This window comes from Narcine bancroftii, chromosome 6 (genome assembly GCF_036971445.1).
Source record: "Narcine bancroftii isolate sNarBan1 chromosome 6, sNarBan1.hap1, whole genome shotgun sequence".
In the NCBI taxonomy this organism is placed as follows: domain Eukaryota; kingdom Metazoa; phylum Chordata; class Chondrichthyes; order Torpediniformes; family Narcinidae; genus Narcine; species Narcine bancroftii.
In genome coordinates, this window is record NC_091474.1 from 69,170,251 (window position 1) to 69,184,882 (window position 14,632).

Consider the following 14,632-nt stretch of genomic DNA (forward strand, 5'->3'; position numbering starts at 1 on the left):
CTATTTGTCTTATTTCTTCCCTGTGGAATGGTCTTTTTTTTTAAAAGAAGAGGAAATGTAGCAAATACCATAAAGACAGTTGGGGCTAATCCAAGACAGAAACTTGAGAGGAATCCCTCCTCCTCGCGCTAAGTACTCAGTTGTCCTGCTACAGTCTTGAAATCTTCCAGCCAGTCAAAAGTAAAATTGAGACAATGTTAACCAGGAAGCGAGGTGCCTCGATTGAATTGTGTTTTGCCAAGAAGTATACATCAACATCCAACCTTATCGCCCTTGCACAAGGATTTTCTGACAGCTTTAGATGAATTTAATGGCAAGATTTAATGGAACTGGTGATGGGGAAGGAGATCTGATTGGAAACAGAGACTGAACAAGAAAGTCTGCAAATGCCAGAGTCTATCGAGTGCAATCCACAAATTTGATGGTCATACTCAGCAGGCCATGCAACCTCCATAGGAAGTGGAGGGTAATCAATGCTTTGGGCCTGAGCCACCCCTAAGGTAAAAGGCAACTAATCTCGGATTGGATGTTTCAAACTCTCCAGTTATTTCCATATTCCCTCATTTTTCACCCTGTCAAGATTTGACCAAAATGAAATGAGATTTAGATCCTGTTCGTTAAGTTTGAGGTTATTTTGAAGTCACTCGGTGCTTTTCTAAATATCGGCTTTCTATTTTTCAGGTGTATGATGGAAAAGATCATTCCTTTCGTCGCCTGGGGGTTTTTACCAAATCCGAATTGCTGGGAGTTACCTTAAACAGCACTTCGAACCACATGTGGCTGGAATTTAACACAAACGGAACAGGGACTGACCAAGGATTCGACTTGACATATACCAGTAAGAGAAGTGCATTATATTGAGGATTATTTGCACGGTGATGGCTTCTTGGATGGTTAGATAGATTTGAACTTAAGAGGAGCTGTTACATCATCACACATCATAATTCATTCTGTTGTCTGGAAGGAACAAAAATGTGAAAATAATGCTGCTTCCCTGCAGCTAATGAAGGCAACATCTTTCCCCATAGATGACAGCTCGCTGAGCCTGTTGAGTTTGAAAAAAGCAGCATTGCTTTGACTCGTGAAATATAAATAGATTAGTTATTGTGACTTTTGATACATATTTACACCTTCTGTAACAACCCATATTTGTATGCTCTGGTGAATGATATATTCCACTCTACTTTCACAAGAGCCTTGTGAGTGGTAAAGAGATATTAAGACTGGTGAACAAAAGCTTAATCAGTGTGCTTTATTCTAAGGAGCAATTCAAACTAGAGAAGGGTGGCAGAGTGAGGGAAAAGTACTAAATGTATTGAACATTTGACAAGCCGTGCCTGAGGGGGTATTCTCAAATAAGGAGGGCAAAACTAGCCTGAATCATTTTCATGTTGTGTTAGTAAGCCATGTAAAAATTGGAGCAAGCCCAACCTCTCTCCCCCCAACCTTTCCCTTTAATTTAATTTCCCTCACATTGAAAAACCAATATCTCATTTGCTTTTTTAATCCATTTCTGCATCTGCGTAGGGCCTTGTTTTGTGGAAGAGGTCACCAATACCTCTCCCTGAACAGAGTTTGATGCCTCACAACATTGACATAACCTGATGCTCATGTTTCCTTTCTGCCGAAGTGAATGCCCGACATTTGCTTTCATTATATTCCACATGCCATTATTTTTCACACCCAATGAAACTGTCTCTAAAGGAGGCATAATTAAGACAAATTTTAAAACACAAAGAATTGAAAAAACTTACTCCAACGAACTAAAATATGAAGATAAAGTAAAACAACTCATATCCTTGCACTTTTCTTTTCCTATGTCATCAGTGACCCCATTAAAACATCTCGGGTGGGCACTGTTCTGCCACCCCTCTTTGCTGCATTACTCGGGACTCAGATTCAAAGGACACTCTCTTCCCTCCCTCTGTCTCTCATTCATTTACTCACATTCTCAAACACAAACTTACACACACACACACACACACACACACACACACACACACACACACACACACACACACACACACACACACACACACACACACACACACACACACACACACACACCTCACCTTGATTAATCTCTCTCCTCTTCATCGTGCACTTCCACAGCTTTCCCAATTTTGCCTGATGACACGCTCCCAACATTCACAGGTTTCCGTGACGTGGTTGAATTGATTGTGTGGGAGACAGTTAGCTGAGAGTTGAAACTATCCCAGGCACTTCTGCATTCCAGGATTGTGCCCACCCTCTTGGTGAAGTTTGGAAGTTGAATGTGGGCTCCTAAGATGGTGAATTTCCATCGGCTTCTATCAGTTCTTTGGTGTTGCTTTGTGCGATGTGACAGAAATGGAGTGTTCTGACAACTTGCTGTTACTGTTCTATGAAAGTTATTCAGTAGGAGCTTGTTGGGATTTGTAGGAATGCACCTCTGTCGACTTGGCATGGGTCCTCACAGTTTTCTTGATCCATTTGGAGATGGTGCCTCAGTTCTAACAATTGGCATTGAATGGCAACGAAAATTTAAAAATATACACTATGTCCGTGCAAGTAGCAGCAGTGTAGAAGATGGTCAATATGGCTGCATGGTTTCATGTCCTTTTTCAAATTGAAGTGTTAAAAGTTCAGATTTTTTATGAAGATGACTTTATTACAAATGATTTACCAACCCTTCTTCTGACTAAGGCATCACACGATGCTTTGAATGGTAAATCCACACAGTGCATGGTAAATTTCAGATGCTTGTTTCAGGCTTATGTTGCCATTTGCTCCTCATGTCTTTCATTCACTTGGTGTGAAAAGATCTGTCTCCCGGGGCTTCTGCTGTATTTGAAATGGTAGATCTGCACTTGGCCCTCCAGCTGGCCTTGCTCTAATTGAAAAGTGGAGAGGTTTGTGAGCAGAATTGTGCTCAGAAATGTGTTGGAAGCTGCTGGGTCTAACATCCAGCAGGGTTGAAATATGTACTTACAAGCATCCAGTTGGATTAAATGCTGTGTCAGAAAGCAAAACAAATGAAAGCACAGATGCTGGTAAGGTGGAATAGAAAATGTCAAGCTGTGTTGGTATAGGGTGCAGGTCAGGCACCAAATGCACTTTGGAAGTTTGCAAGCAAGTACAGCTGTATATATTAAAGAACATTCCACCAAAAATAATACTTCTGTTGTTAGGCAATGGGGCTGATCAAAGTTGGCCCAGATTTCCTGATAAAAGCTGGTACTCACAAGGATTATCGATGGCATTTCCTCAGGGAGTTAGCATCGAGTCTGGGATCTGAGTGTGCACAAACACTGAATGAATCTGCCTTCCAGAAAGGTCCTTGATATCATCCTCCAAGGTTGGATCCCTTGTGGAGTTTGCCAGTGGAGGGGAAGCTCTCTGGAGCCTTCTGGGTACAACACCGAGAATGTCAATCCTCAGATATTCTCGGTTTTGCCTCAGTCAATCTGTGCATGGCATTTCTTGAATTGATTAAAGACCTAGTCAGACCATAACTGCAGTGTCTTGAAACCAAGAGAGGTGCAGTAATCCTCAGTGTGGTTTGTTGCAAGTATTTTATTTTTTTTTAATTTAAATTTAGACTTACATACAGCACGGTACCAGGCCATTTCACAACCACAAGTCCGTGCCGCCCAATTTATACCCAATTATCCTCCACCCCCAGTAGGTTTTGAAAGGTGGGAGGTAACGGAAGCTCCTGGGGAAATCCCATGCAGTGTTGGGGAGAATGTACAAACTCCTTACAGACAGCGTGAGATTCGAACCCCAATGCCAATCACTGTGTAACAGAGGACTCAGGTCTTCCTGGTAACAGAGAAATGAATATCAGCAGCTGCTGGAACATCATCACTTTGCTTTGGACCTGCCCATCACTTGCTGGTCTTCCAAGTGAGTTCAGCCAACTGGCAAAATCCAAGATGCATGGATTCTGTGCCAGGTTTGGTAATGGAGAGACAGCTTCCTGTGGTTTCCCGGGGGAAGCCCTGAGAAATCTCTCCACTGAACACGGTTGGACCCGGAGTTGTTTTAGCAACTTCATTACATCAACAGATTCATCGAGTCACGCAAGTCAGAAAGAGATCCTTCGCTCCACCGTATCTGCACTAAGTTCATACAAAATTGAGGAGAAACTCAGCAAGTCTTTTATAGCAGCAAAGATAAAGAAGCATAACCAATGTTGTGGGCCTGAACCCTTCATCAAGGAATCCCACTTGCTAATGCAGCTTTCTTAACCTTTACCATTCAATTCCTCATCCAAATACTTTTATTTGGAAGAATCTCTGCCTCCACTACCTACTCGGGCAGTGTGTTCCAGATTCAATGCCTCATGTGGGTGTAAACAATTTACTTCGGATCTCCTCTACTCTAAACCCAATTATCTCTGAAATCCACTCCTCAGTGGTTGGTTTTTAATAGTTTTTCAATATCTGTAAAAACCATTGTTACTTCCTAGAATTTGGAGACATGAGTGGGAAAATCTCATTGAAACCTAATGAGTATTGTTGTGGCTGAACCGAGTGAACCTGGCGAAGGTGCTTCCAGTGGTGGAGGTGTCTGTGGCCTGCGGGCACAGCCTCCGAATAAAAGAACGTCCCTTTAAAACAGAGATGAGGAGAAATTTCTTCAGCCAGCAGGTGGTGAATCTATGGCATTCATTGTCACACATGGCTGCAGAGGCCAAGTTATTGGCAGAGGTTAATAGATTCCTGATTAATAAGGGTGGAGGTGTCAGAAGAATGAGGTGGAAAGGAAAAAAAAAATTCATCAGCCATGATTAGATTTGGTGGGTCTAATTCTGCCCTACCGTTTTATAATTTCAAGGAAGCAACCACCTTATCCCAGGGATCAACCTTTCATATTCTCTAGTTGTTTAGCAGCTTGGACAGTTTAGCCTGTGGCGTGATTTAACAGACCGTCAAAGCGTCCTTGTGTTAATTACAAATGGAAGGCCAGCTTCAATGATTAAGTTGCCTCTGGGAATCAGTGTGGACCAGCAGGGTTAGAGGCATCAAATGCTCCCAGGAAATCCTGAGCCTGAGAACGCCAGTGAACTAAAATCCTGGAGAAACCTTCACAACTGCACGACAGCACGGTCAGTGTAGCATCTTGATAGCGCTAGCGAACGGGGTGGGAATCTCTGCGCTGTCCGTAAGGAGTTTGTTCGTTCTTCCTGTGTCTGCCTGAGCTTTCCCGGGAGGGCTCCAGTTTCCTCCCACCCATCGAATCGTAGGTTAATTTGGCAGCACAGACTCGTGGGCCAAAATGGCCTGTTACCGTGCTGTTTATCTAAAAAAATTAAAATAAAAAAATATATATGTAAACTGGTTACAGCATGCAAAACTTTGCTTCAGCCAAGTTCAATGACTTTCTCATTTCAGGTGAAGTTTCCATGCTCAAAATGTTTTGGCCTCAAGCTTTGGCTTATGAGATTGCAAAATTTGAAGTACAAATTATATGCCCCTCAAGTTCAGTTGCTTCATTAATGCTGACTTTAAAAGTCATTGTAGAAGGAGATGGAGCCACCCACAGATTCTACCATGTCACTAACCTTACATATGCAATTATTCTGTTTATGGCAAGTATGGGGTTCTGAAAAGCTTCTGAATTCAGGCTTCAAATATCTATTTTTTCTTCATTTATAATTGGGCTACCCGCAGATGGTGGAACTGCTCGCACTGAGGTACATTAATGCAATTGCATTAGAAAACCATCATGACAAATATTATGTAATAGCTTTGAAAACAAGTCTTCTTCTTAAAATACATGTTTTGAAGTGGCGCCCTATTGTATTGGTCATGACAGATCTTACATTCAGTGTGATGTGCAAAGGAGTGGAATTGAAATTTGAGACATATTTACTTTGAGAAGCAAATTCAATTTTGGATGCAATTAACACCTTCAACGGCAGTTGGTATCGATGCAAAAAAAACGATGAGGTTATTCTTCTGGCATTTCATCATTTAGTCTGGGCTTGTGGTCAAAACTAGTAAAAAGGTGGTTCCTGCTTTGATTAAATGAAACATTGCAGCACAATGGGTGCAGATTCCATGAGTGGTCCCAGCTGTAGTTTGTCCCAAGAGTTGTGTCCCGAAAACTGCTCACCGGGGTCACACATTTATGACAAATATCAGCTGGTCAGTGGAGTCTTGCCTGAAACTCATTGGTCTTCCAGTACTGAATTAAAAAGTCTGCATGAATACTGCCAATTAGCACAACCTCAGGTGCACGAGTGCACTGAAGCTGGGTGCAGGCCCTTTGAAGGCTCGGTCAGGACCAACCTTAATATAAAGTCCAGGTCCCTCTGGATATAGATGGAAACAAGAGTGGTTCTTGAAATGTAGAGTACAGGAGTTAAACAGGAATGTGTGCAAATGCTGGGATACACAAAAGTGTTGTAGAAACTCAATAACAGGGTCATGTTGCATCCGCGCACCCAATCGCACATCCTCTCTCCGGCCCCCTGCGCATCCAAGTTCCCGACGTGCCAGCCTACCTGCATCTACACCCTGTTTTCAGTGATTTTTTTTGTGGCTTATTCCAGAAATGCATGATAAGACTGTTACAGTATCATTTTTTTCTGTACACATATTCCCCGACTTACGATAATTTCAACTTACGACATGAGTCCCGGAACTGAACCCCGTCGTAAGTTGGGATCAACCTGTGTAGGTAGTAAAGCATAACCAATGTTTTGGGCCTAAGCCCTTTGTCAACATATGAACAAAAAGCAGGCAGGCATGTGAATAAAAAGGTGGGGGGGGGGAGAAAGGGGCAGGGAAGCTGTACGGGCTAACAGGAAAAAGGTCATAGATAGATACAGATGGGAGGGTAGAAGAGAAAGAAAGCTGAGTGATGGGGTAGGGGGTAGCTCTGATCAGAGAGAGAAGGGAAGGGGATAGGGAGCTGAAGGAAATTAGACAGAAGGATAGGGAAGGAAAGAGATTCGGAGAGGTTTTACAGAAATTGGAGGTTGATGTTAATATTGTTTAGTTGCAGAGTGCCCAGACGGAGTAGTAGGTTCTATTCCTCCAATTTGTGGGTGGCCTTGATTGGGCAGTACATGAGGCCGTGGGTGGATATGTGGGGATGAAATGCAGAATTGAATTTGTTGGCCTCAGGGAGACCCCATTAATCAGTTGAAAGAACAAAGGTGCTCAACGAAACAACCTCCCTATCTGCGTCCTGTGTCTCTAATAGGAACACCAGGTAAAATAGATGACGCCAGCAATTTCACGTAGCATGTTGCTTCACTTGGAAGGACTGCTTGGGGCCCCGAATCGTGATGAGGGAGGAGGTGTGGATGCATGTAGCATTTCTTGCAATCACAGGGGTATGAACCGAATGGACAATAATTGGGAAGGGATGAGCAGATGAGGGAGTGGCCCTTGCGGTTAACTTGGGGGGGGGGCGATAGAGAGGAGAAGAATTATCTTGTGGTGGGGTCACATTGTTGGTGGTGGAAATTGTGGAGGATAAAATATTGGATATGAAGGGTGATGGGGTGGTAGGTGTGGACAAGGAATACTGTTTTTGCTGCATGTCAGGGTGGAGGGGGCCAGAGTAGATGCATGGGAAATAGAGGGGATACAGGTAAGAACTGAGTTGATGGTAGATGTTCATTAATATTAATCCTGAGTTTAATGTTAAAACTATATTTCATCTAGATATGGTTTAATAGGTTAATTTTGGGTAGTTACAGGGGCACAAAGACAACACATTAGCATTTTAAACACAAATGACTCTTTGCAGCTGGTGGTTGGCAACATCAACAAAAATATTTGCATTTTAAACACTACTGACCACAGAAGCCAGTTTGAAAGAGTCTGCTATTGCATTGCAAAGAGAAGAGATGATTTTTTTTATATAATGCTTCTTGAGATAAATGGGACAATGGATTGCTTGTTTGAGTATACAAGAAGTTATTGTTAGTAAATTCCAGATAGCTGCGAAGGAGAGAAACATCAAACAAAGCTAATTACTTTGATTATGTAAATATGTGCTTAGATGCTTTTAGCACATCAGACATTATGAACTCAAAGTCAGGATGTCACATACCATGTGACATGAAAGATTTGCCAGAAATATACTATTGAAATAGGAGACAAATAATTCAGTTGAAGAAAACCTACTGTCTGTTAAGAAGCAGAACCAACCAGCAGCAATATTTCCATCAGCTGCCTATGTTACTCCTGAAAAGGGGAACACAGAATAAGTGACGTTGAAATAATTAAGCCCACTTCTGACTCTCTCTTTAAGATAAATAGGGGAGTTTCAATGTTGGGAACAGAGATTCAAAAGAAGTAAACAGGCAACTTAAGAGGGAGTTTGTGAAATCACTCATGAAGGAAAATCTCTCAAAAGGACAGCTCATTGAAAGAATTGTGAGTTTAAAGAGGCCTGAGATATGATGTTTAAGAGCGCTTTATAATTATTTCTGAACTGAAAAGTTAAGACCTTCAAGCAAGACTAAAATGATGCTGAAGTTCTAAAATTAACTTTTTAGAGTTTGGGACTTATGCACACACAAACACACACACACACACACACACACACACACACACACACACACACACACACACACACACACACACACACACACACACACACACACACACACACGCACACACACACACACACTTACATTTGCATTTGGGGGTTTAAAGTTAGAGTTTAAGTTAGAGATAAGTTAGAAATGTCATGTTATAGTTTAATAAAAATTCTATTATTTTGAGTTTAGCATTGTCTGGTGAATTTTCCATTGCTGTTCCTTTGTTAGTGCTAACAAAGTCTCTTTAGTCCCTAACAAAATTGAGAGGGTTGTTATTTCATAACAAGGGGAAGTCACATTCTTTTTTGAAAGGCATCTTGGAAGATGTCATCCTGGTGGCACATGTGACTGAGGCAGAGGGATTGAGAGAAATAAGTAGAATAAGTAGGGTGTTAAGAGGTGTGGTTGAGCTAACTGTTGGAGTTGATGGGTTTGTGTGTAAAAAAAATGTTTTTCTCCTGACATGGAGAGAGAGTTGGAGAAAGGGGAGAGTGTTTCCAGAGGTGGATGAATTGAACTTGAGGTGAGGGTGAAATTTAGCAGCAAAGTGGATGAAGTTGACAAGGTCATCAGAGGGACAGAAAACAGCACTAATGCTGTAATTGATGCAGTGGAAGAAGGGTTGAAGTGCCTTGCCTATCTATGTAAACTTGTAGAATAGATTGCTCCATAGCGCCAATAAAAAGGCAGGCACAGCTTGGACCTATGCGAGTACCCATGGCTACCTTACTGAGATGGAGAAAGTGGGATGAGAACAAGTTTGCCAGATGGAGGAGAGTGGTGGTGGAGCGAGACTGGTTGGGTCTGTTGTCAAGAAAGGAACAAAGAGGTTTGAGATCCCCAGTATGGGGAATGGATGTGTATCGAGATTGAATGTCCACTGTGAAAATGAGGTGTTTGAGTCCAGAGAACTGGACACGTTTGAAGTGGTGAAAGGCATGTGCAGTAACATGGATGTAGATGGGGAGGGACTGGATCAGGGGGACAACATGGGAGTTGAGTTAAGATAACACAAGTTCAGTGGGGAAGGAGAAAGTAAAACAATGGGTCAACCAGAACAATTGGGTTTGTGAATCTTGGGTAGGAGATAGAACTGGGATGTTATGGTGAAGTTATAAGATGCACTGATGAGTCCAAATCTGGGGTATTGTATGAATGTTTGGTCACCTCACCACAGCAATGAAAAAATAAGATTGAAAGCATGCAGAGAAGATGTACAAGAATGTTGCTAGGACTTGAGGAGCTAACTTGAGGGGAAAGGTTATTCTCTGGAGTGTCAGAGAATGGGAGAGATAGCGGTGACACACTTAGTGTGGCGGTTAGTGCAGCGCTGTTACAGCACCAGCGATCGGGACTGGGGTTTGAAACCCACGCTGCCTTTCTTTTTTTCTTTTTCAATATTTTAATTGAATTTTACATAATAGGACAAACACACATAAAGGAATGATGCTGTGCATTAATGATAACTGTATTAGAACATTTCGGCGGGCAGCAACCTCCTTTGAAGAAGACCGCAGAGCCCACCTCACTGACAAAAGACAAAGGAGGAAAAACCCAACACCCAACCCCAACCAACCAATTTTCCCTTGCAACTGCTGCAACCGTGCCTGCCTGTCCTGCATCGGACTTGTCAGCCACAAACGAGCCTGCAGCTGACGTGGACGTTTACCCCTCCATAAATCTTCGTCCGCGAAGCCAAGCCAAAGAAGATTAGAACAGACAAGCACACTATGTCAGAGAATAAAGAATTCTTATTCAACAGTATTATACATAGGTAAACTGAAATAAAGGAAAAGAGGAAAAAAGCAATATAATTAATCTAAAGCCCAAACCATTCTCAAGTTGCATGGCAATATAGAAAATAAAACTGTCAGTCGAAATAAAAAGAAATGCATAATCACAAGAATTACAAGGAACCTGATTACGATTCCCATGAGAGGCTGTGAAAATAATTCAAAAAAGTTTAAATTCAAGCCACTTGTAGAACATCTTATTTTCTCCAGGAACATCTTATTTTCTCCAAGATTAAATATGACATCAAATTATCTAACCGTTGATTATGAGTGGAAGGAACTGCATCTTCCCATTTGATCAAATAACTTGTCTCGCAATGAAAGAGGCAAACGCTAGTACATGACGTTGAAATGAAGACAATTTTTACTGCCTGCTTTTCAACCATCCCAAACAAGGCCACCAGCGGGTCCAATGCTCAGTTAACATTGATAATTATTGCAAAAGTACTAAAAACCCCTTCTCAATACATAGCAAGGGTTGAACAAGACCAAAATATATGAAAAAAGTCAAATATTCATCTTATGAAATTAATTTATCCAATTAAGGACATCAAAAGAAGAGACCACTGGGATAAAGATTTCTTCACCTGATTTAATAAGGCAAGGAAATTATCTTTGAACAGATGTTTGTAACTTTTAGTAATTGTTACACCAAGGTACGTAAATTGGGTTTTAACAATCTTAAAAGGAAAAGCAATGGGCTAGAGCAGGGGTGTCAAACTCAAATTCACGGAGGGCCAAAATTAAAAACTTGGACTAAGTCGAGGGCCGAACTAAATATTTATTGAAAATTTTCAACAACATCTGCATGTTTTCTCTTCTTTCAACATATGTAATGTTAAACTTTAGGATATAACGTTAGGAGGATAATGTTACAGGTCAGGAGTAGGTAGCTCAAGTTCACCCTTTGCTTGACCTGAGGGAAACCTATTTGGTCCCTGTGGAGATGTAGTCAGCATTCACAGGCTATGTCCATTTTGGCTTGCATCAGGACTCAGCATTTCTTGCTCACTCCTCAGGCTCTAGGCCTCTATTCACCCTCTACCCACCATCCCTCTACCTGACCAGTCCTTTACCCAACCTCTACTCACCCCTCACTCCATTCGCTCTGCCTCTACCCACCCCATCCTATACACGTCCCTCTACTGCCTCTCCCCTCAATCTGTTCCTCCCTCTACCCGTCTCTCACCCTCTAATCACCCCTCCCCTACTCGCCCTGCCCCTCCCCTTTTACCTCTTCCCTATCCACCGCTCCTTCTACTCATCCCTCCCTCTAACTGCCCCTCACACCACCATAACTTCCCCTGTCCATTATTCCTCACCTACACCCTCTGCCCACCCCTGCTTGCCCACCCCTGCTTACCCACCCACTCAGGCCCAGCGCGCTGCCGATCAGCCTTTGCGGAACAGCGGGGGCCGTACGCAACCTGCCATGTCCGTCGCGCCGACAGGAAATCACAGGTGCTCGCCAATCCGCCGCACCGCTCGACAGGTGGGAGAAGTGACTGATTGTGCGGGGAGCCTTCCAACTGGCTTGCCGGCTGATGATATCGACAGACTTCTCGTGTTACAATTTTGTTTTCCCCGTTCTCAAAGTTTTCACGGTCAACCTGCAACACTCTTACTCCCTCCGTGTCCCGTGGATCTGATGCCCGGATGTTGTTAGGATTCCCAGCAGAAGGTTTGTGGAACTTTACCATTCTGGATTCCTTTTTGAGAATATTCTGGCTATCTTTTAAGGGGGGTGGTTTTAGGGGGGAGGGGATAGTTAGGGGGTGGGGAAGGATGTGCAATGAAGGGGGAGGATGGTGAGGGTGACATTACCAAAAAACAGCATCGGCTCTCGCTGCAGGGCGGGCCAACTCTGATACATTTTTGAAATGATCTTGCGGGCCAAATATAATTATATGCCCCGCGAGCCAGAGTTTGACATGTGTGGGCTAGAGTGTTCAAAAGAAATAATTTTTTGTTTTGTAAATTTAATTTATATCCAGAATAGTGACTGAATTGCTGAAATAATGTTAGTTTAGCAGGAATTAAGGAGTTAGGATGTGATACAAAAAGCAAAAGGTCATCAACATAAAGAGAAACTTTATGAACCGACCCTCCCCTTAAAGTACTTGAAATATCCTGAGATTCTCTAAGTGCAATAGCCCCAGAGGTTCTAAGACTACTTTAAACAACAATGGACTAAGAAGGCATCCCTTTGTAGCCCCATGATAAAGTTTAAAAGGTTTAGATAATATAGAATTACGGCTCCTAGAACACTTCCACCAGTGTTGTCTCCGCTCCATCCTCAACATTCATTGGAGCGACTTCATCACCAACATCGAAGTACTCGAGATGGCAAAGGCCGACAGCATCGAATCCACGCTGCTGAAGATCCAACTGCGCTGGGTAGGTCACGTCTCCAGAATGGAGGACCATCGCCTTCCCAAGATCGTGTTATATGGCATTCTCTCCACTGGCCACCGAGACAGAGGTGCACCAAAGAAGAGGTACAAGGACTGACTAAAGAAATCTCTTGGTTGCTGCCACATTGACCACCGCCAGTGGGCTGATATCACCTCAAACCGTGCATCTTGGCACCTCACAGTTTGGCGGGCAGCAACCTCCATGGAAGAAGACCGCAGAGCCCACCTCACTGACAAAAGACAAAGGAGGAAAAACCCAACACCCAACCCCAACCAACCAATTTTCCCTTGCAACCGCTGCAACCGTGTCTGCCTGTCCCACATAGGACTTGTCAGCCACAAACGAGCCTGCAGCTGACGTTGACATTACCCCTCTATAAATCTTCGTCCGTGAAGCCAAGCCAAAGAAGAAGAGTAAGAAATTGTGTCAGATGCATAAAGGACTGTTTCGAGCAGGGACAATTGATGTCATTTGAGCAGCTTAAGCACAAGTATGGTTTATCAAATAACACATTCCACCTTCAGATAAGATATTTTTTGCGAGACAAATTAGTTTCCTACCAAAGTGCAGTGACATAGAGACCTTGATTCGAAAGGGGATCATCCGGAAATTCATTCAGCAATGTATTTCCTGCTCCAAGCGGAAGGACCCAAACAAGGTCTTCATAAATTGAGATAGAGGTAGGAGTCAGACTTAGGAATAATGATTGATGAGCGGTGCTGGTCCAACCTGTGCTGGACTAGCATGACAATGGTAATCAATGCAAGACACAGGATGGTGCAGCATAATTTCCTGCACCAGCTATTCCTGACACTGCAAAGAGTTTACAGGTCCAAGCTGTAGCTGTCGGATCAGTGGATTAGATGTGCCATTGAGACAGGAACCTTCGTGCACACGACCTGTGTTTGTACCAATGTGAAAACCTTCAGAACTAGGCAAAGTCCGAGGGACAATTATAGGCACAGAATTCCCACAGGATCCTGAATTGTTCCTGTTGGGCAATATAATGGACTCAAGACTTAGAATAAAGCTGTCCAAATTCAATTCATAATGATCACATTGGCGGTGTGAAGGAAGGGCATAGTAGTTACTTGCAAGTCCGACTCTTACCTGAGTATTGTGCAATGGAGCAAGGAGTTGCAGGCTTGTGTTCCCCTGGAGAAAATTACTTATAACTTGAGGGGAAGGTACGGCACCTTCCACAAAACTGGGCAGCTGTACCTGAACCATATAGGAGCATGGCTGTGGAAAAAAAAGATAATATGTCCAGGGCCCAGCCCGCCTCAACCCGTCCCCAATTTTGTTGGGAGAGGAGGCGAGGGATCCACCTCAGTCCAACAGGGGAAAGTCAGGGAACAAAGGAAAATCCGCCTGATTCCTCGCCGCTGCACCCATAGCTCCCCAATATATTTTACTCCCATGTTATGGATGTTTTAATGTCTAAATGGTTTTTTTCTTTGGTTGTTTGGTTTATGTGTTTGATGTTTAGGATACGAGGTAGGGGAAGGAGAAAGTGCAAGGGCTATTAGGTTTGGATTAGATTAAAAATTTGTATGGATTAGGTAAGGATAATTTGTAAACAGCATAGATCTGTAATTATTGTTGATGACAGAGTTGTAAATCATTGAGTCTGAGCCTGAAAAATTATAAGTAAAATATTTTTTACAAATAGAAGCAACAGGAGGTAATAACTTAATCCATGAAATAAATATGGGGCCAAAATTAAACCTTTCTAATATTGCATGTAAATATTCCCATTCAACTCTATCAAAAGGTTTTTCAGTATCTAAGGGAATAACACATTCCAAAGCAGAAACAAAGGGGAATATATAATATACAATAAAAGGTGATTATTGAAATATGAATAATGATATTT

General features: G+C 42.6%; 1 protein-coding gene across 1 annotated transcript in view; it reads left to right on the forward strand.

Moving 5' to 3' along the window:
- The window catches only part of LOC138736174 (CUB and sushi domain-containing protein 1-like), a 2,349,200-nt gene that overhangs the window by 1,654,166 nt on the left and 680,402 nt on the right, over positions 1 to 14,632 (forward strand). Inside the window, exon 24 of the mRNA XM_069885244.1 lies at positions 682 to 838. Within this exon, the coding sequence (XP_069741345.1) occupies positions 682 to 838 (157 nt within the window). The remainder of the gene's footprint in view (positions 1 to 681; positions 839 to 14,632) is intronic.